The 20,799-nt window shown below is 44.5% G+C and overlaps 1 protein-coding gene across 1 annotated transcript in view; it reads left to right on the top strand.

Annotated features, from left to right (window-relative positions):
• Positions 1 to 8,035, top strand: part of SLC7A14 (solute carrier family 7 member 14) — a 49,387-nt gene extending 41,352 nt beyond the window's left edge. The window contains exons 5-8 of the mRNA XM_033150648.1: positions 1,230 to 1,376; positions 2,894 to 3,102; positions 4,617 to 5,494; positions 7,606 to 8,035. Coding sequence (XP_033006539.1) covers positions 1,230 to 1,376; positions 2,894 to 3,102; positions 4,617 to 5,494; positions 7,606 to 7,925 — 1,554 coding nt within the window. The 3' untranslated portion in view covers positions 7,926 to 8,035. The remainder of the gene's footprint in view (positions 1 to 1,229; positions 1,377 to 2,893; positions 3,103 to 4,616; positions 5,495 to 7,605) is intronic.
• The last annotated feature ends 12,764 nt before the right edge of the window (positions 8,036 to 20,799 follow it).

Below are 20,799 nucleotides of genomic sequence, written 5' to 3'. Positions count from 1 at the left end.
ACCACCGTTCTTGTACACTTCTTAAGGAATTGTTGACTTGAGTATAAGCCGAGGGCAGCTTTTAAAGCACAAAAAGTGTGCTGAAAAACTAGGCTTATACTCAAGTATATATGGTAGTCTCCCCCAACCTGGTACCTTCCAACACAGCTGGCTGGGGTTAATGGGCATTGTATTTCAAAACACCTGGAGGGCAGCAGATTGGGGAAGTTTGAAGTAGACTAGGATGCACTGACATTTGCTTTGGTTGTTTCTCAGTACTGTATAACAATGGGCCTAAGTCATTTGCTTTATACACACTTCCCAGTGCTGCTCAGTTAGTGCTTGTCACATATGTGTTAACTTTAAGTTCAGCTGAGATTTCAAACAGATTTGGATTTCCTGCCTTGCAGAGGCAAGTCCCCCCCCCAGGGATGAGCAGAGACTGCAGGTATTCTGGCCTGGACCCCAAGCTAGTGAGTTGGATTTATGCTGCTTGCCTCTTGAATGTCTGGCCCAGAAAATGCAGCAGCAAAGAGGAGAGGTGTGATGGCTTTCAGTTTTAAAACTAACTTTGCTAGATTATTTTTAAAGAGATGGAAGGAATCTTCCACAGAGCCTAAAGTGGGATTTCCCAGTTACTGGCCATTCTGGCTGATGGGAGTTGGAATCTGGAGTGCCACCAGTTAACCACCCCTGCATCCCTGGCATTTGGAGAGACTATGTTTCTTTCAAATGAGCATTTAATTAGTTGCACGCAAGGCCATCTGTCCCTGTGCTGTCCCAATCTCTGCAACTTCTTCCCATTGTTCTCCTTGTTGAGTACAAGGGTAGCAAGCATGAAGCTCCCCAGATGTTTTTGGACTCCAGATCCCATGAGTCTGGACCATTGACCAATCTAGCTAAGGCTAATGGGATTTGGAGTCCAACAGCATCTGGAATGGGCTGCATTGGTTGCCCCTGGGCTAACCAATTCCCTTCTATTTTCTCTTTCTTTGCTACCTACTTGAATTGCCAGTCAGGGCTCTGCCTATCTTGAGGCAGGATGAGGCAGCAACCTCGGGCAGCTGATTTGAGGTGTCATGAAAGTAGGAAAGTGACATGCAAAAGGGGATGGGACTCCTGCACCATTAATAGCTGTACAGAAGTGTGTATGTTGTCATTAGGAATGTAAGAAGGCATTGTTAGTTCCAGATAAATGGATACGACTTGGAAGCCTCGATCAGTCTAACTTGAATCTATTGGTCGTGCAGGTGCTACAAGGTGCAGCCACCTGCTTCTATGCCTTCATTGGATTTGACATCATTGCCACCACTGGAGAAGAAGCAAAGAGTCCCAACACTTCCATCCCTTATGCCATCACTGCTTCACTTGTCACATGCCTGACCGCATATGTGTCCGTAAGTAAGCTCTCCGTACGATTCTGCGTTTTGCAGGAAGGTGTAACGTGGTGGCTGAGAATGTAAGGTGCAAGCTGAGGAATGTCTGAACTATGTGGCAATACAAAAGTGTTTATTTGAGCTTAAAAGGGGGGGGCTTGGCAAACCACGCCTCCCCCTCCTCCATTCAACAGATCACCTGTGCCACCTGCTCTGCTTGCTTGCTCATTTGCCGTGCATTGTTGTCAGGCTGGGGTTGGCATGGCCGCATGAACCTTGGTGTGAAGACAACCTTTCATTTTTATGTATATAGGAAGACAAGCTTTTGATCCAGGCTCATGGTTGCTTGTCCATGTGGACTGCAGAATTGGTCATACCATTAGGGAGAGTGAGGCAGCTGCCTCCACCAGTAGATGCTGGAGGATAGAGCTATCTGAGCCTGCCCTGTACGCACACACTACTGTGGCCCTCAGGTGCAGTGGATGATGATGCCCCATTGCCAGAGCCCAAGGTAAAATTCACCTGCCCATCTGGTACATGGAATGCAGGGGGTGGGGGCATCTTTTCCTTCATCTCCAGCAACACAATGTATTGGGCGAACCCTGCTGATGGGTTTGCGGCTGGTCATCTTTTCTGTGCCCATTCTTCATTCACATTCTCTCTCTCCCTCTCTAACACACGCACAATTTATGCACAATGCGCATACTACTCACACCCGCGGCTCACATAGCACTCCCACGCATACCAGCCACACACTCAGCCTAACAGTTAACTACTGTTGTCATAGTGCTGCTTCCTGGCTCCTCTGCAACCTTCCATAAGAGCTCCCTCTATCCCTTTTACAAACTTCTGAACTAATGGAATATTCATAAACATTCCATGAGATCTTAGCAGCTTCTTTCAATCAAATGAAGCCGGAGCTCTGCATTTGCGAATGGAATGTACGATTGCTCTGGGTTTTGTTTTTCTTTTCATAATGTCCAGAAAAATAGGATGCTGCCTCTCTCTCCTGTACTGCTGGTGTGTGTGTGTGTGTGTGTGTGTGTGTGTGTGTGTGTTTATATTCCTGTTTTATCTATTCTATTTTTATGATTGGATTTTTAAACTGTGGTAGTAAACAAAAGGAGTGAGTTGCCCAGAGAACTGCAATGGGGCACCCAAAATAAATAAGTAAACCCCGTGCCACTTCTTTTTTTTTTCAAATAATATTTATTGTATTTTCCAAAAAAAGAAAAAACATCTACAAATACAAACTAACAACAACAAACAACATAACACAGTAAAAAAGAAAAACATCAAAAAATAACCACAAAAAGAAAAAATACATCATCATACTAAAAAATCTCCATTTTCTTATCATCTTTTACGGACTTCCTCCTGTTTCCCCTTATTTGTGTCCCTTAAGAATATTTCACGTAACTTCCAAATTTAATTTCTCCCATATTTTATGAATACTATTCAATCTTAAAATTCAAACTATTTAAGTAACCCCGTGCCACTTCTAACCGTACATTACCTTCACTCTTCCCACTCAACAGGTGAGCATAATCTTGACTCTGATGGTGCCATACAACGACATTGATACTGAATCGCCCCTGATGGAGATGTTTGCAGCCCACCGATTCTACACTGCCAAGTTCATTGTTGCCATCGGGTCTGTGGCTGGGTTGACGGTGAGCTTGCTGGGCTCCCTCTTCCCTATGCCTCGGATCATTTATGCTATGGCTGGCGATGGGCTTCTCTTCAGGTAAGTCCCATGTCATCAGAGGCAGTTGGAGAAGGGGCCTTGGAAGACCTTGCCAGGGCTAGCCAGAAGTTGTTGGGGTCCATTATCCATCAACCCTCCAGCCAGCATGGCCAATAGCCAGGGATGGTGGGAGTCCAACAACAGCTTGAAGGCACCACAATGGCTGCCTCTGTTATACCAGGTGATTCAGACTCCCATCAGCTAGTCAGCATGGACAGTAATTAATGATGGGAATTTTAGCCTACCTACACGCACTCTATATGGCACATCCCTCGCATTTGGTCCAGAAGCTGCAGTTAGTGCAGAATGCTACAACACGATTGCTGACAGGAGTGAGGCCTTGTCAGCATACGAGACCTGGGCTCAAAGATCTGCACTGGTTACCAGTTTGCTACCCGGCCTTCATCATTTAATGTGTATGTTGCCTTTCCATAGTTAAAACCATGCTCAAGGTGGCTTAGGACATGAAAATATTTACATAATTACAAGCAGAAATACAACACACCAAAAAGTAAACAACCATAATGGAACAATTTCCACATAAATTGTTATGTATAAGATCTAAAAATGAAGATGCAAAATAATAACAATAACACCAATAACTGCAGCCCAAAAAAATAAACAACAACAACAACAACAACAAAAATCCCAAAGCAATACCCCAGCCCAAGAGTCTGTTCAGCAGCCTCAGCTTTTGTAGTTGGAGTCAGTCAGGGCTCCACCCTCCCAAGGCAGGTAGGAAAAGGCCAGCAAGGAAGGGGGAAGGTCTTCCAGGACTCACAACCAGGATGGCATATAAAGCCCTAAACAGCTTGAGACCAGTTTACCTATGAGATCACCTTACATTACATGTGCCCACTCAACTGCTTTGATTGGCAGAATTTGTGCTAAAACTACAGATGCCCGTATTTGTGAGATACTCCCTGCCTATTGAGATTGAGCCTTCACTGTACTCTTTTTGGCATCTGCTTTTTGGCTTCATGTTTAGACAAGCTTAGAAAGTTGAGGTGATTTTCATCTGCTTTAGTGTTTAAACTTTTGCATGTTTTGAAGTAGGGTTGTAGATTTTTCTTGATTTTCTCATTTTATCTTTCCGTAAACCTTCCTTGAAGTTTCTTATTACAGTGGTATCTTGGTTTACGAATTTAATCCATTCTGGAAGTCCGTTCTTAAACCAAAACTGTTCTTAAATCGAGGCGCGCTTTCCCTAATGAGGCCTCCCGCCGCCGGTGCCCTTCCACCGTTCGGATTCTGTTCGTAGACTGAGGTAAAGTTCTCAAACCAAGACACTATTTCCAGTTTTGCAGAGTTTGTAAACCAAATCGTTCTTAAACTGGACTGTTCTTAAATCGAGGTACCACTGTACAATCAAGGTGTGTGTAAATTTCATGGAATAAATAAAATAAAATAAAGAAATAAACATATGGTGGGCCACAGGTTCCCCTCCTCTGTCCTAAAAGTCAATAATAAGGAGTTTATGGTGTTTATGCTAATTTTAACTCTTTCACATCTAGATTCTTGTCCCATGTAAGTTCTTACACGGAGACTCCCGTAGTCGCCTGCATTGTCTCAGGGTTTCTCGCAGCCCTGCTCTCCTTGCTGGTAAGCCTGAGGGACCTGATAGAGATGATGTCCATCGGCACATTGCTCGCCTACACTTTGGTCTCCGTGTGTGTCCTGCTTCTTCGGTACCAACCAGAAAGCGACATTGACGGCTTCGTCAAGTTCCTTTCTGAAGAGCACACTAAGAAGAAGGAAGGCATCATAGCAGACTGCGAGAAGGAAGTCTGCTCTCCGGTCAGCGAAGGGGAGGAGTTTGCAGGCCCGCCCACCAACACTTGTGGCGCTAAGAACCTGCCGTCCTTGGGCGACAACGAGATGCTCATTGGGAAATCAGACAAATCCGTTTACAACGTCAACCACCCCAACTATGGCACGGTTGACATGTCTTCTGGAATAGAGGCAGATGAGTCTGAGAACATCTACCTCATCAAGCTAAAGAAACTCATAGGACCACGATACTACACTATGAGGATCCACCTGGGACTTCCTGGGAAAATGGATCGACCCACTGCAGCTACTGGCAAGACTGTCACCACTTGTGTGCTCTTGCTGTTTGTCTTAATGTTCATCTTCTGCTCTTTCATCATTTTTGGGGTGGACTACCTCTATGACCAAAGTTGGTGGGCAATTCTTCTGGTGGTCCTGATGGTCCTGCTGATCATTGTGTTGGTGTTCGTCATCCTTCAGCAGCCAGAAAACCCAAAAAAGCTCCCTTATATGGCTCCTTGCCTGCCTTTTGTCCCAGCCTTTGCTATGCTTGTGAACATCTATCTCATGCTGAAACTTTCAAGGATCACCTGGATCCGGTTTGCTGTCTGGTGTTTTGTGGGTAAGTTCTAAATGTGGGATGTGAAGGTTTGGGGACAGTGCATGTGTCAGGGTCAGATACAGGTCAGCACAAAGAAGCAGAGAAGTCAGTGAAGTTAACTCTTTATTCAAGGAAATGCCATACAAATCAACAACAATTCCCAGTAGGTCTTGCCCCTATAGAGCAGTTGTCAGGACTGAAAGTCCCTGCCTTCCACCCCTTCTAAGACTCCTCCTCTCCAGGATGTTTCCCAAGCAGTCTCAAACTGTGTCTCCCCACCTTTGACCTCTGAACTCTTCTCATTATCCTGCTCATTCTTGGAGACCAGGGGGGAGGGGAGCTTGCCAGAGCAGGAGATGGAGACTCCCTGGATTCTTCAGCAGTCTCTTGACCCTATTCCTCTGCTTCAGCCTTGGAGTCTGAACTGCTCCCTGTCACAGGTTCCTCCAGCTCATGAAATCCTGTTGTCCCTTCAGCATGCAATTCCTCCCCCCAATCTTCTCCCTCTGACCACCAACAATTCTCAGGCTCTGAACCTTCCTCCTCTGCAATTTCCCTTGGAGGTTCCTGGTTGGCACCTCCTACTACTCCTCGTCATCCAACCAATCCCTGGCAATATGTGATAATTCCACTGAAGAGACCACCCAGAGTACGTCAGAGTGCTTAATTTCAACCAACCTTCATTGGATTGGAGAATGGAAACCACTTCTTAGAGCAGATGTGGGGAAATGGTGGCCCTCCAGATGTTGCTGGACATCAGCTCCCATCATGCCTGACAACAGACCGTGCTGGTTGCAGTGCATGAGAGATGGAGTCTACCAACTTCTAGGGGGTCACAAGTTTCCCACCCCTGTCTTAAAAGAAGCACACACACACACACACACACCAATTTGGCTTTACAAAAGTTCTATCTATGAAGTATTGATTGGTGAGTTATGGCATGACAGCACAAGGCAATATAATATTAGCATGGACCCAGTGAATGACTTGAAACATTTGTGACTACATCTAACTAAGTCTTCATTTGGATGGGTGATCGCTGGGAATCCCATTTCACAGCAGAACAGAATAACTACATAAAAAGAAATTCAGTAGCTCTTAAACCCTTCCCTTGTGGAGTTCCTCGTGTTAACATATGGCTAGTCAGTGAGGTGCCATCTAGATGTTGTTGGACTGCAACTCCCATCAGCCCCAGTCAGCAGTGGCCAATGGTCAATGATGATGGGAGTTGTAGTCCAGCAATGCCACACTGGCAACGTCTGTTGTCCAACAGAATAATCTTTGATACAGCAGAACCTTCCATCAGCTGAATATGGAGGGATATGATTTGTCATTTTCCACTTCCTCTGCAGCCCCCTTACCCACATGCCCCCCTAAACCTTCTCCAAAGGGCTGGGGGACCCTTTGGAACTGTGAAGAAGGTGGCATGGAAGACTGCAGAGGGGAAGGGAAAATGGAGGAAACTGCCTCTCTTCCCTTTCCACTGCTAGAAAGAAGTTCTCTTTCTATCAACATGAGGCACAACATGGGATACAACTCCCACATTTGCATGTGACTCTCGACTCTTGCCCTTATCCTCAACTTGTTTTCCTCCTTCTCAGCCTCTGCCAGTCTGCCATTGAAATGAGAGGAAGGAAAGGCTACAGAAGAACATAGTCAAGAGATCTGCAGAATTGACTCAAAATCTTTTTCTTTGCGTTTATCCTCCTTTTATTAAAAATCTAGTGATGTGGTTTGTTTTGTTACTAAGTCCTGCTTCGATAGCGTTCCAATGAAAACCTACAGGTGAAAAACAAAAATATAGCGCAGATTGTGTAATTATTCTACATGTTTCCTTTTCTGCCCTGGGGGTTTTGCTTTGCAGCTGAAACATCTAGTAAATAAAATGTATTTTCAGAAAAAGAGCTCGGCAAAAGGAGATGGAACGGCACAATCAAGATAGTTTTGGAACTATCCCACAGAGTATATAACCCATATGGTGAATTATAGATAATAAACCACTCAACTTCTGCAGCAGTGTTTATAGATTCATTAGGGCTTGGAACCGTTTCATGTTGAATTGCCTACAAGGCAACCCTAATTCAGACTACAGTACAATATTTTTACCAGCCAAACTCTCCCCTCTCCTGCAGGGTTGCTGATTTATTTTGGCTACGGCATATGGAACAGCACACTGGAGATCACCGCTCGGGAAGAGGCGCTGCATCAGAGCACATACCAGCGCTACGATGTTGATGTCGACCCTTTCTCCGTCGACGATGGCTTGGCCTACGCCGAGAACGACAACTACCAGGACTGGGATCCTGCCGACGACAAAGGTTTCTCTTACCAGCAGATGTCAGAAGCAAAGGAAAACAGTCGGACAAGTAGCAAATCAAAGAGCAAAGGCAAACACAAACAGAACTCGGATGCACTGATTTCAAATGACGAGTTAGACTACTCGCCCGAGTAGATGAAATGGAAACACAACCGTTCCACTCTTTGTCACTAAGCTAAACCTTGGGCTTCTTTCGGCTCTCATTTCAAACCCATCTTTTCCCATAAAGTTTGTTTCCAGAAGTCATATCACTCAGTCAGTCAGTCAGTCAGTCAGTCAGTCAGTCAGTCAGTCACCTTTCTGTTCTTCAGGATGGTTCTGTCAAGGGCTCATCCTGAATCAACAGAAGATCACATCAAGGAAAACAACACGTCTCTGATCTCACCACCACCATTCACAGGCCTCTTTCACTGAATGTTGCTTCTGGTAGGCTAATTGAGCCTGCTGAGTTTTTCTGGGCCTAGGAAACCCATTGCGTAAGACACTTCCTGCTGCAGCGATGGTATGGTTTCAATGGAACCCACACTCAATGAAGTGGGTATCTGACAAAGAAATGCAGTAAGATTCCCTTGGCAGGGGACATGTCTATGAGCTCTTTGCTTTCTGGTGGAGAAGGATGGGAAACATGTTACCCTCTGGGTGCTGTTGGAATTCCATTATCTATGACCGTTGGCCATGTGGACTGGGGTTAAGAAGGAAGCTGAGTCCAACAATATCTGAAGGGCCACAGGTTCCCCATCCCTGCCAAAGAAAATACTCAGTTGCAGTCATACTAAGGACTGTTAAGTTATTTGGCAAAGAGCAAGTCAGTTTTTCATTTTGTGAATGCAAACATTGACTAGATGGTTAGGTTTATTCAGGCAGGAGCCATATTTTTTTCCCTGAGCACATTCCAGATTATATATATATATATATATATATATATATATATATATATATATATATAGCTCCAGTGATCAGGCTGTGCAGACCAGCACCTCTATTTTCACCTATATAAAACTACTTCACCTTTTCACTTAGCAAAATATTCTTGCACTTTGGCACACTTGCACTTCACTTCCCATGTCACCTTCTCCATTCGTTTTGTCTCAGTTGTTTCCTGGTGAACTATGGTATGACACAACATGACTCAACCACAATTTAATATATTGACCAGTTGGAATTTGCATCTTGGTGAGTTCTTTTTGAATATTTTGTTTGATCCATTTAGCCATTTTATCTAGTAAGTAAGAATGGAGACTTTGGTTGTCAGGTTTCTGTGATTTGATTTATCTGAACCGGAATAATTTAGCAGGCATGACCCGTACAATGACAGTGTGGTTCAAATTTATTTCAGTACCATGACCCTAAAAGCTGAGATTCATGACCAGCAGAATCATGTGGCACAAACAAGAATGGTACCATGTGATTCTGCTGAACATGTAGTTCAACACTAACTTCAAACATCTGCATTAGGAATAGATGGGAGGCTAAACCTAGAATGTGACTAAAATCCTAATGTTATATCCATGGCCTACTTCAGATGGACTGAAACACAGCTCAGACCAATATCAGAACTTCCTGGATTTAGGTCATCTATAACCATGGTACAAACAAATCAATACTCGTGTAAGATTACTCCACTCCACTCAGTATCTAACTTTGAATATTCCCGGACACGAGCCCCCACGAGCCTTATTTGCCCCTACGGGTTCCCATTGTTGCGCCCGGTGAGAGAACATGGAAGTAAAAAAAAACCTGAGGCTTCTGGCTTCAGAGAGAGAGAAAGATTTAATTTCTGCATGCAGAGGTACCTGGGTGTTTAGATAGCCAAGCAAGTACAAAACTAGCCAATTTTCAGACAGTTCTTATAGACAGTTCTCTGGCTCTCTTCCCACCCCAGAAAACTTCCTCTTGTCCATATAAGGAACATTTCCTGTTGTACATATAAGGCAAATGACATTTAGCCAGAGTTGGTTCATGTGCACTCCAGCAAGGCCATCCTATCTCTTGACCTAGACAACAGTTCCTCTCAATGAAGGACAGCTACAGTACTCTCTGCGTAAGGTCTACTGTTCTTATCTCCAGACACTTAGTAAGGCAAAGCTTGCCAGAGAGAAGTACAATGCAGATAAAAGTTCACAGCTTTACAGAGCAGTTTCATACAGAAAAGCTTAACAGGGGCACTTTTATACTTAATACATTCACTGGACTAACAATACATTCAGGTAAATATATAGGTTAGCTAATTAACCCCTTCCAGAATGGTTGCCTTGGAGTTCCCAACTTTTCATATTTGATACACTAAAAGCTGGTTCCTGCTTTATGTGCAGTACCAACCATAGGTTCCCAAGGCAGCATCAGTTCCCAATGAGGCAACAGTCCAATTCTCAAATACCTTTAAAACCCAAATAAATAAAAAATCTATTGTGATAAATTAAAATTTAAATATTACATTATTTGATACTACAACAAAAACATACTTCTGTCCCATTTATTATGTCCACAGTTACTATTCCAATAAACAATACAACTTAACTACTTGTCTGCTATATTGATGATCTGTTTTGTCCCAAATCTTTGATACCTTCCATCGTTTTTTCCATTATAGCTAGGTCCAAACATTTTAACACCAATTCCCAAATGGAGGGAGACTGGGTGTTTTTCCAATATCAAGCCTATATTATTTTAGCATCAACCATTAAGTGGAGGATCAATGATTTTTAGATCTCAGGAATATCAAGCCGAGTTACATTGAAAAGGACCAATGAAGGGTTTAAGCCCCAGTTTGCAATATTATGCCCCCAAAAAAGTCTCCAATAACTTGACATGTTGACATTCCTGCCACGTATAAGGGGGACTCGTATTTCCAACATTTAAATCTAGCTGTTGAGAATATCGAGCTTGAGTTAACTACCAATGGTGTATACGTTGGTGTTGCATTGTCTTCACTAACTTGAGTGAGTGGCAAATATTTCCATTTCCTTTTCCCTTCAGAGATAGAGATTCCCTGATTCCTGTCCTGCTAAACCATGAATTTGTGCCTCCTTTAACATGGCATAAAAAAACATTGCAACGATCCTTCTAAGTTCCCATGAGTTAATAAGTTTTTCTCCATTTGTGAGTTTTCTTAATTCATATGGTGAGTGAGACCCATTAATACAACAGGGCTTATTTCCAAACAATCTTGCACAGGATGTGGCTTTGGATGTCACATCCTACACAGCAAACAAGAACTTCGCGTTTCCTTTTATGCAGTCCTGCAGACCTCTGCTTGATATACCAAGCTCTGCAGCCTATATGCAATGAAGTCATTGGAACTGGGGTCCATCAAACATCCACAGCTTATTAGATATTCACTGGCCCTTCTTTACTTTTTCATCTGGCCATTTGAGATTCAGCTCATGGGATGCACCTGTACGGAACTATTTGTAAACCATTTGCTTGCTTATCGCTGTTATTACCCATATCCCCTAAGACAGAGGTGAGGAGCCTTGTTCATTGTTGTACTTTGGACCATCATGGTCATCTCAACCACAGGGTGAGGAACCTGTGGTCCTCCAGATGTTGTTGGACTTTGGTTCCCATTGGGCAATTGCCAGGGATAATGGGTGCTGCTTACTCTGTTATTTATCAAATTTAGGAATTGCCTTCAACGTGAGTCTCGAGGTGATTGCTACAAAACAACAACAACAACAAAACAACTAAAGCAGACATAATAAGCGCCTATGCTGAAATCCAGCAACAACTGGCTACCCACACCTGCCCGAAGAAATAAAAACTCCAAACCAGTCAAATATGCTTTGGCAACTTCAAATGCTGACTACATACCTCTAGGATGAAACTCAGGGTCTTTCAATCCCTTTTCTAAAGGAAAGCTTAATAATATTGCAAGGTACAAAAATAGAGAACTTCTTGGATTTGATCCCTAGTACAAACAGCACTGCCCCTCTCTGTAAACAATCAAAATATATTTATTTATAACAGCACACGCAGCCAAGTGTGCCCAGAGTTCTGTACAAATACTGCATAGGTAGGATTCTAAAATGGTCTGGAGCCACATGGGGTGCTCAGTGGTGGCCACGGGGTCAAGAAGAAGAGAGGTGGTGGCCCTTGGCTGAGGCTCATATAAAGCAAAAACCACAAGAAAGAATTCTCAAAATAAACATTTCCTAAGGAATAAGGAAGGGCTTTGGGATTTGTGCCATTTACTGTATTCTTCTGCCAAGCTTTTCCCTGGTTGCAACAGCCTACTACTGAGCTGTTGGCCATTCCCAGAGGATCCTACTCTTTTAGCTCCGAGAATGAAACCTTGGAGGAGTGATGAAGAACCCGTAGTCCACAAGATGCAGTTGGACTCCAGCTTCCATCGTCCCTGGCCATTGGCCATGCTAGCTGGGGCTGATGGGAGTTGGAGTCAAACACCTTCCACAAGACCACAGGTTCCCCACCCTTTCCTTAGAGGAGAAATAAGGTCCTATACGACCTTCTTTCATAGAACAAAGGAAGCAAAATTCCCAGACACCCTGAAAGCATGTTCTACATGTAGAAATACCCATTTTATGTCACTTCTTGCGAAATCATGATGCACTGGCAACATTTTTCCTTTAAAATAGGGGCGGGAAAGGAAAGTAGTGCAGGGCTGTTGTATTTTGTAATGTTTAATAATAATAATAATAATATTTATTATTTGTACCCCGCCCATCTGGCTGGATTTCCCCAGCCACTCTGGGCGGCTTCCAACAGAAACCAAATACAAAAATATCAAACATTAAAAACTTCCCTAAAAAGGGCTGCCTTCAGGTTTTTTCTGAATGTCAGGTAGTTGTTTATTTCCCTGACCTGTGATGGGAGGGCGTTCCACAGGGCGGGCGCCACTACCGAGAAGGCCCTCTGCCTGGTTCCCTGTAGTTTTGCTTCTCGCAGTGAGGGAACCGACAGAAGGCCCTCGGCGCTGGATCTCAGTGTCCGGGCTGAATGATGGGGGTGGAGACGCTCCTTCAGGTATACAGGACCGAGGCCGTTTAGGGCTTTAAAGGTCAGCACCAACACTTTGAATTGTGCTCGGAAACGTACTGGGAGCCAATGCAGATCTCTCAGGACCGGTGTTATGTGGTCTCGGCGGCCACTCCCAGTCACCAGTCTAGCTGCCGCATTTTGGATTAATTGCAGTTTCCGGGTCACCTTCAAAGGTAGCCCCACATAGAGCGCATTGCAGTAGTCCAAGCGGGAGATAACCAGAGCATGCACCACTTTGGTGAGACAGTCCGCGGGCAGGTAGGGTCTCAGCCTGCGTACCAGGTGGAGCTGGTAGACAGCTGCCCTGGATACAGAATTAACCTGCGCTTCCATGGACAGCTGTGAGTCCAAAATGACTCCCAGGCTGCGCACCTGGTCCTTCAGGGGCACAGTTACCCCATTCAGGACCAGGGAATCCTCCACACCTGCCCTCCTCCTGTCCCCCAAAAACAGTACTTCTGTCTTGTCAGGATTCAACCTCAATCTGTTAGCCGCCATCCATCCTCCAACCGCCTCCAGGCACTCACACAGGACCTTCACGGCCTTCACTGGTTCTGATTTAAAAGAGAGGTAGAGCTGGGTATCATCCGCATACTGATGAACACCCAGCCCAAACCCCCTGATGATCTCTCCCAGCGGCTTCATATAGATATTAAAAAGCATGGGGTAATCTAGGTGAGTGCCTTCATATACCAGGAAATCAAAGTTAACCCACAACATACACATGAGGGATTATGTTGCAGAGATCATGGAAGTCATAACAAGCCAAACCAAATGTCAGAATGGAGATGAAATTTAGCTCACCTGGTTCAGGTGTGATTTGGTGTGTTTTTCACACTCCTGCTCAGTAGCAGTTATAATGATCAGACTGCTATAGTGGGAATATTGAAGAGAAGGACCCGACCCCTTAATGGAGCAAAAAAGCCTATATCGCAGTCAAGGGCACTCCAGTTCTGCTTCAACACAACCCCTGTTCGTGTTAATAATGTGAATGCTTTTTATTTCAGCAGAGAGAAACATACCCTGGTTTTTTAATTCTTTTGTATAATCACAATGATACACAACACTTCTAAAATTCAGCTCTCTGATCTCTCGTGTACCAGGAGGACACAAATTCAGATTGGATTCACACCACAGCAAAATATTTGAGTGCCGATTTTTCTGTTGGGATGCAGAGCCACCAGATGTGATGTTAATTGTGCAAGTACATTTAACATACCTAAAGCTTCTTAAAACTCAAATAGTTATGGATCCCAACCAGGATCGAAACCATGGTGTGTGGAAAAGGGGGTTAACCTCCTTCCCTTCCCCCACTCCAGTCGCTTTGACCCCAGATGAAAAGTGTCTGTTGGCGCCAATGGAAATTTTCATCCCAGGACTAATAGATGCTTTGACTGGGATTTTTTATTGGCAACTTGGTTTTGGGGAGCCCTCTGGTGTCTTTTCCAAAGCTGGAAAAGCACTAACTAGGTCTTGGGAAGGAGGCGGGAGCATTCTAGGACCCTGTCAGAGCCTTCCGGCTCCTTCTCAAAGATGGTGCCCTCTTGGCTCAGCGCCCCCTGTTTGCACACCCGTAAATCCACCCCTGACAGGAAATTCATTGGGAATTTGTCCCACGGAAGCCCTAATGAAATGAGCAGCAAAAGCACATTGGAAGGGTGAACCTCTATTAGGAACTGCCTTTCTTAATTTGAGATGTGACTCTTAAATGCAAATCGTCCAGTGAATACACATTTACTGGTCCTGTGATAAGCCTGAAATGTGTTTTCTTGCTGCCACAGCACCTTCAGTATAAATCAGGGTGGCGAACCTGTGGCCCTACAGATATTGTTGAACTCCCAACTCCCATCAGTTCCAAGCAGCATGGCCACTGGTCAGGAAATCATTGGCTTATTGGTTCTACTTCTATCCCAGGTGTGGCATACATACTTTTCCCTCTCTTTGTTTTATCCTCACAACAACCCTGAGAGGCAGGTTAGGCTGAGAGGCAGCGACTGACCCAAAGTCACCCAAGTGGGATGGGAGGGTGCTGACCAGTTACACATGAAGGACCACAAGTCTCCCCACCAACCACAGCATGTACACAGTGGACATTTTTCCTGCATGATAAAATAGGAGATTGGTTTGGGGCGGGGGTGGGGTGGGACATAGGTGAGGGTTGGAATGCAGTGTTTTTAAGAGAATGAAAAAGCATTTGGAGATATTACAATGCAGCTCGTTGTGACATCATTGTACAGATGGAAGCCAATTTGAGTGTTCTCTTATAATGGCAAGGGCGCCCACCTGAGAGGTGCCAGAACTGAGTTCGAGTTCTGGCTGGGGGGGGAAGCCCCATTAGCAGCTATTAAAGACACAACAACAAGGCCAAGGTTTTGGGTGAAACTAACATAGCTACATCTTGAAGCACCTATTCTGCTCTTTCTGGAAGAAACTTGTGAAAGTTTACTGTTGATACGTACCTCAGTTAACTTAGAGCATGAGCTATCGCTGGCCAAACAGCACGGGTGGAAATTCCACCTCAGCTCAGTCTCAAATCATGTTTTGCGATGGAGCCATTTCACACGTTCAGCGGCTAAGTGACAAGAAATCAAGCAGTGCGTCGGCCTGTGTGCAAACAGGCCCGTGAGAGCTGAATGGCCCCCAGGGGTTTTAACTAGGGATGGGAAACTTTTGAGCTCCCAGATGTTGTTGGCCTACAGCTCCCAGCAGCCCCTGCCTCTATGGGGCAACCAGTCAGGGATGATGGAAGTTGTAGTTGAAACAGCACCTGGAGGCCCACAGGTTCCACAACCCAGATGGACAGGGCTCCACACATCCCAACAAATGAACAGTAACTCGACGCATGCACCCTTTTGCACATTCCAAGCTGTTCCCTCTATGAAAGCAAATGGAAGGCCCTTGAGAGCTTGTGAAGCCCTTGTATCTGCAAAGGGTACAAGTGGACTGGAAGAGGGGGCCGCTACAATTATGTTATTACAAGGCCCTGCACTCAAGCTTTGTTGCTGCAAAAAAAACTGTCACTGTGTGTGTGTTTGTAGGCGTAACAATGGCATTTGTGTTCAACATTCAAATCTTTCTTGCTTTCATTTCATTTGGTTTCTAGATTGTCCAAGTTGCAACTGTGTTTTATTTTTATTTTTTTTTGCAGGTAGCATTTCCTGCTGTAACAATTCTCTACAGTTCTGGTATGAAATTGATGTATTTGTTTAAAAGGGAAACAACATGTTTGTTCTCTGACTTATTTATTTTTTTGTGGTTCCTGAACCCCATTGGTGCACTATGCAATGGGCTTTTGTGGTGTGTCATGATGAAAGTTTATGCAGATATCTTAATGGAGTGACTTTTATTTTGAGAATGATTGTGTTGTGGACTATTATATAATATATATAAATATAAATATGTTGACTTACTGACACATGGAAAAGAAATCTAAATTTACCAAATGTGTATATTTTAATAGATGCATAAAGCTTCATTGTGTGCCTTTATATTTACAAAAAATAAAAAACAGGGGTTTATAAAGAAAGCCAGAGAGAAAAAACATGTCAACTGAACTGTCCATAGCTTTTAAATGAAATATATTAAACCAAAAAAAGGGGGAGGCGGGAAGGAATCCCACAGCCTCTATGCTGATATATACAAATATATGTTTAACTTGCCAGTATCTGAAGGTCTGATATTTTTCAATGCTAAAATGAATTAAATGTAAACAAATTTTGCCTTAAGAGCTTGGGTGGGGGGAATCCTTTGTAGAGGAACAGTTGAAATGGGCTGATTTTGGAATTTATTTGCATTGTTATGGGGGGAATAGTTGTTCGTTTACACAATAAAACATGGGGGGAAATGACAGCTGACTGAGTTTTAGGGGCATTCCTGTCATCCTCTGTCTATTTTTTATTCTCTCTTTCTCTCTCTCTCTGCCTACATTAAACTGGTGTCAAATTTTTAGTAATTTAACTGACATAGCTCAAAGAATATTTGGAAATGGGTTGAAAAACAGAACCTATAACAAAATGCTGCAGTGTTCAGTGCTCCTGTTCAGCTATGCCCTTTTTCCAGGATCACTTCATTCCATTCCTTGCCCCTCCAACCATATCCCATATTTTCTCGCTCTCCCTCCAATAGTCAGATGGCATTCTGTGTCCAATGGGCATGCTCTAACTTCCCTTACTTAGGCAGTTCCTGGAGCTTCCCTCCCAAATATATTTTCTACTTCCACACACCTGCAGGGTTCTCCCAAGCCTGTTGATACCTCCCCTCTTGTGCCTGCTGCTGTCTCGGCTACAGAAGGGGTGACAATTGGAGAACTTACCGTATATTGCTATTCATCATTGTCCCTTCACCAGCAGGTCCAAAAGTGGGTTGTAATGACATAAGATTCTGCATTCGCAATTTAAAAAATAGAAGGTGGCTTATATTGGTTACAGGAATCATAGAATCATAGAACCGCAGAGTTGGAAGGGTCATCTATTCCGACCTCCTGCAACGCAGGAATCTCAACTACATCATACATGACAGATAACCATCCAACCACTGCTTTAAAACATCCAAGGAAGGTGAGAAGAAGGAATAGGGTGGGTCTCAGGTGCCTTAGGTGTCACACGCCAGGGCAAAGAGGTGTGCCCAGAAATATAGCTCACTAGGTACAGCGTGAGACTCAAGGTTGTGGATTCAAGCCCTATGTTGGGCAAAAGATTCATGCATTGCAGGGGGGGTGGACCAGATGACCCTCATGTTCCCTTCCAACTCTACAATTCTATGATTTTATTATTCTTCAGCATATGATGAAAGCTGTACAGTGAAGGTGCCCAAGGACACATCTGTGGGGAGGAATTTCCATAAACCCTGGAAAGAGGGATTAAACCATTCTAGCAGCTGTAGCTCTGGGAGGGGAATAGGGGGGTTTCCTAACAAATCTCATCACCCTTAACAAACTACAGCTCCCAGAATTCTTTGGGGAAAGAATCATGACTGATTAAAGTGGTATCGTAGCACTTTAAATGTATGCTGTGAATGTGCACTAAGTCAATCTTCTCAGTCTTTCTGCCTTCTCAAAACTCTGAGCTCTACATGGTAAGCTAGGCCATGTTACAGATTGCAAATGTCATTTCCTACCCTTTGGTGGGGACATCTTGTCACAAATAAATAAGAATCACAAAGCAATGGCATAATTAAGACCGTGGCATGCATTTTATGCTGAATGGAACCCATCATTCGAATTGGTTCTGCTTCTGTTGGTGCGGCGGCTTGCAAGATTTAAAGACACACATTACGTTCGATGCAAATTTGACTCCATGCTCTTTCACCGGCAGTAGCCGACCTCATAGCTGATAACAAAGTCCCCCTTCGTATTTCATCTTCTCTGAGGCCAACAAACTCCGTGGAATGTCTTCCTTCTCCAGAGTATCCACAGCTGAAGCTACAGACAGTGCGTAAGAGTCACTCCTGCCTAGCACCATTAGTGGCTTAGAGGGTGGGGGAGGGGAGGTGCTGTTGCTGCTGCAGAAACCATTGGCATTTGTGACTCTGCCCCTCCTCCACCACCCACTTGGAGAGCAAGGGAGCTTCTTGCCCAAAGACAATGCCTCTCAGTGATCCCATCAGGCTGCTAAACCTTTACGTAGCTTTTGCGAGTAGCCATGTGACCTACTGTTGGCCACTATTTATAGCCTGCCGAACACAGTACCACCCTTGTGTGGTCAGCTTTGTTGCAGTTGAGAATGCTATTATCCTCACTCCCATGCCACCCCCTATGCATACATCAGGCATGGACAATCCATAAACCAGTGTTTTTCAACCTTTTTTGGGCAAGGGCACACTTGTTTTATGAAAAAAATCACGAGGCACACCACCATTAGAAAATGTTAAAAAATTTAACTCTGTGCCTATATTGACTATATATAAAGTAATTCTCTTGAATAGGAATCAAATAAACACAATTTTCCCATGGCACACCAGGCAACATCTCGCGGCACACTAGTGTGCCGCGGAACAGTGGTTGAAAAACACTGCCATAAACTTCCACAACACAGAGCCTAAGTGGCATGTGGATGTTGCACCCAAGAACCCAGAGGAGGACAATTCAAAGGCAGAAGAGTCAATGTCCTATTTATTCAAGGAAGGAGCTATGGAAGAGTCCGCTCTACAGATGAACTGTATACCAGGCGGCAAGTTCCTGCAATGTGCATGCTATTGCTTGGTAAGCTGGCCATCAGCATTGTCCTGCTAGGTGTGGGAGAGCGATAAAACGTAGCTCGCTATCTGGAAGGAGGAATCATAGAATTGTAGAATTGGAAGGGACCCCTACCCACAACCATCCCTGGGTGGACTCGAACCACCAGCCTTCTGGTTAGCAGCCACATGCACTGACCCATTGTGCCAGAGGTCATCAGATGTGACACAGGCTGTGTGTACGCTCCCATTTACTCTTCACTCAGTGTGCTCCCACCACTGGTTTGTGAAGTTGTGTCCACACAGAATTAGCCACAATCCACATCTATGCTGTGGTGTCATGAGAAATATTGTGTTTTGCTGTATTCCCCACCCCCACCCCCACCCCCCAAAAACCTAGCTCTGATCTGACTTGAAAACATGAACATAGCCAATGATCAGGGGGTTGTAACCTTTGATGTGTACAGTTGGGGGTGGAGGTCCAATTTGGAGGCCAAAGAGGACATACTGTGAGTTATGCTGACTCTTTGCTTTCCTATCTGCCGCCTGTACCCCAACATCACACCTAACTCTTCATTTATTGCAGTTATATCAAGGCTCCCATCCAGCCACTGACCCCACCCAAACCTGTTTAGCTTCAGCAAGGATCCCATATTACATGCCTTGAGATCATACCACGGGCCTTTTCCCTCAGTGGGGCTCCCATTACCAGAAATAAACTCAGACATTGGAGAGAAATGGCTGGTGGGAGGGCAGCCTAACAAAGACAGTCAACAAGAGAAGTAGCAATGAGAATAGTGCAAATAAAATCCACACCATTTGTGTGTTGAAAATCCTTTGCATATTTTTGAGTACTGACTGTAGGATTATATTTAATTGTTTGGAAAGTTTAAAGTGTTACTCTTGCTTGCCCCCATATTTTGTCCGTTGTGAAATTTGCCAGTGATGTTTGTTCTTGTGCTCTTCCTTCTGGTCCCTTTGCCTGTGGTTTTACCCCAGTACACACTTAAAAGCCAAACTCCACACTACCTTGAGGTGTTCTCAAGGAGACACAAAGAAGCTTAGGCTGTTTGGTGGAGGCAGCCAAGGAAAACAAAAACTTCCACCTGGTAGCAGCAGAAAGGTCATGGGAGGGGAAGGGCAAACTAGAAGGAGACACTCTATTTGGTCCAGTCTCCATTTCACAGGCCAAGGTGTAGCTGGGCCGTGTGACACCCTTCCTTCAAGGAGCTTGGGGTGGCTTGCAAGGTTTCTCATTCGCTCTTTTATCCTCACAAACACCCTGTGAGGTAGGATAGGCAGAGAGAGCATTTGTTCATTCTTAGTATCATAGAACCGTAGTTAGAGCTAGAAGGGACCCCAAGATCATCTCACCTAACCCCTGCAATGCAGGAGGAGTTTTGAAGCTAGGGCTCCCCAGTCTAAGTCTGGCACTCAGCTCACTATGCCACACTGGCTGCGATGTCTAGAGAAGCCGCTGCTCATTTCACCACCTCATGTCACATTGCAGAGGGCAGGTTTTGCACATTTCTGCACCTATACTATCAGGTAATCAGACTGTAAGTTGAGAAGGCTCAGGCTGTTTGAGAACACCTGTAACTGAACACTTTGTTAGTCAGGCAGAGGAGCAGCTCAGAGTTAGCAGCTTTATATGACTAGGTGGAACCCTATTGGTGCCTTGTTGACCCCTATTGAACTGGTAGCTCAGTACTGCCCTCCAGGGATCCAAAAAGGTAGTGCTGAACTCCAGCAGAGAGCAGCCCAGCCCACTAGTATTCCCTTCAGGAAAGCTCAAGGGAGCACCTTTCCCTTTCATCTAAAACACCTGGTTCAAGACCAC

This window comes from Lacerta agilis, chromosome 5, assembly GCF_009819535.1.
Source record: "Lacerta agilis isolate rLacAgi1 chromosome 5, rLacAgi1.pri, whole genome shotgun sequence".
NCBI classification, from domain to species: domain Eukaryota; kingdom Metazoa; phylum Chordata; class Lepidosauria; order Squamata; family Lacertidae; genus Lacerta; species Lacerta agilis.
The sequence above is the reverse complement of the archived record's forward strand: the minus strand, read 5'-3'. Positions and strand labels throughout refer to the sequence as shown.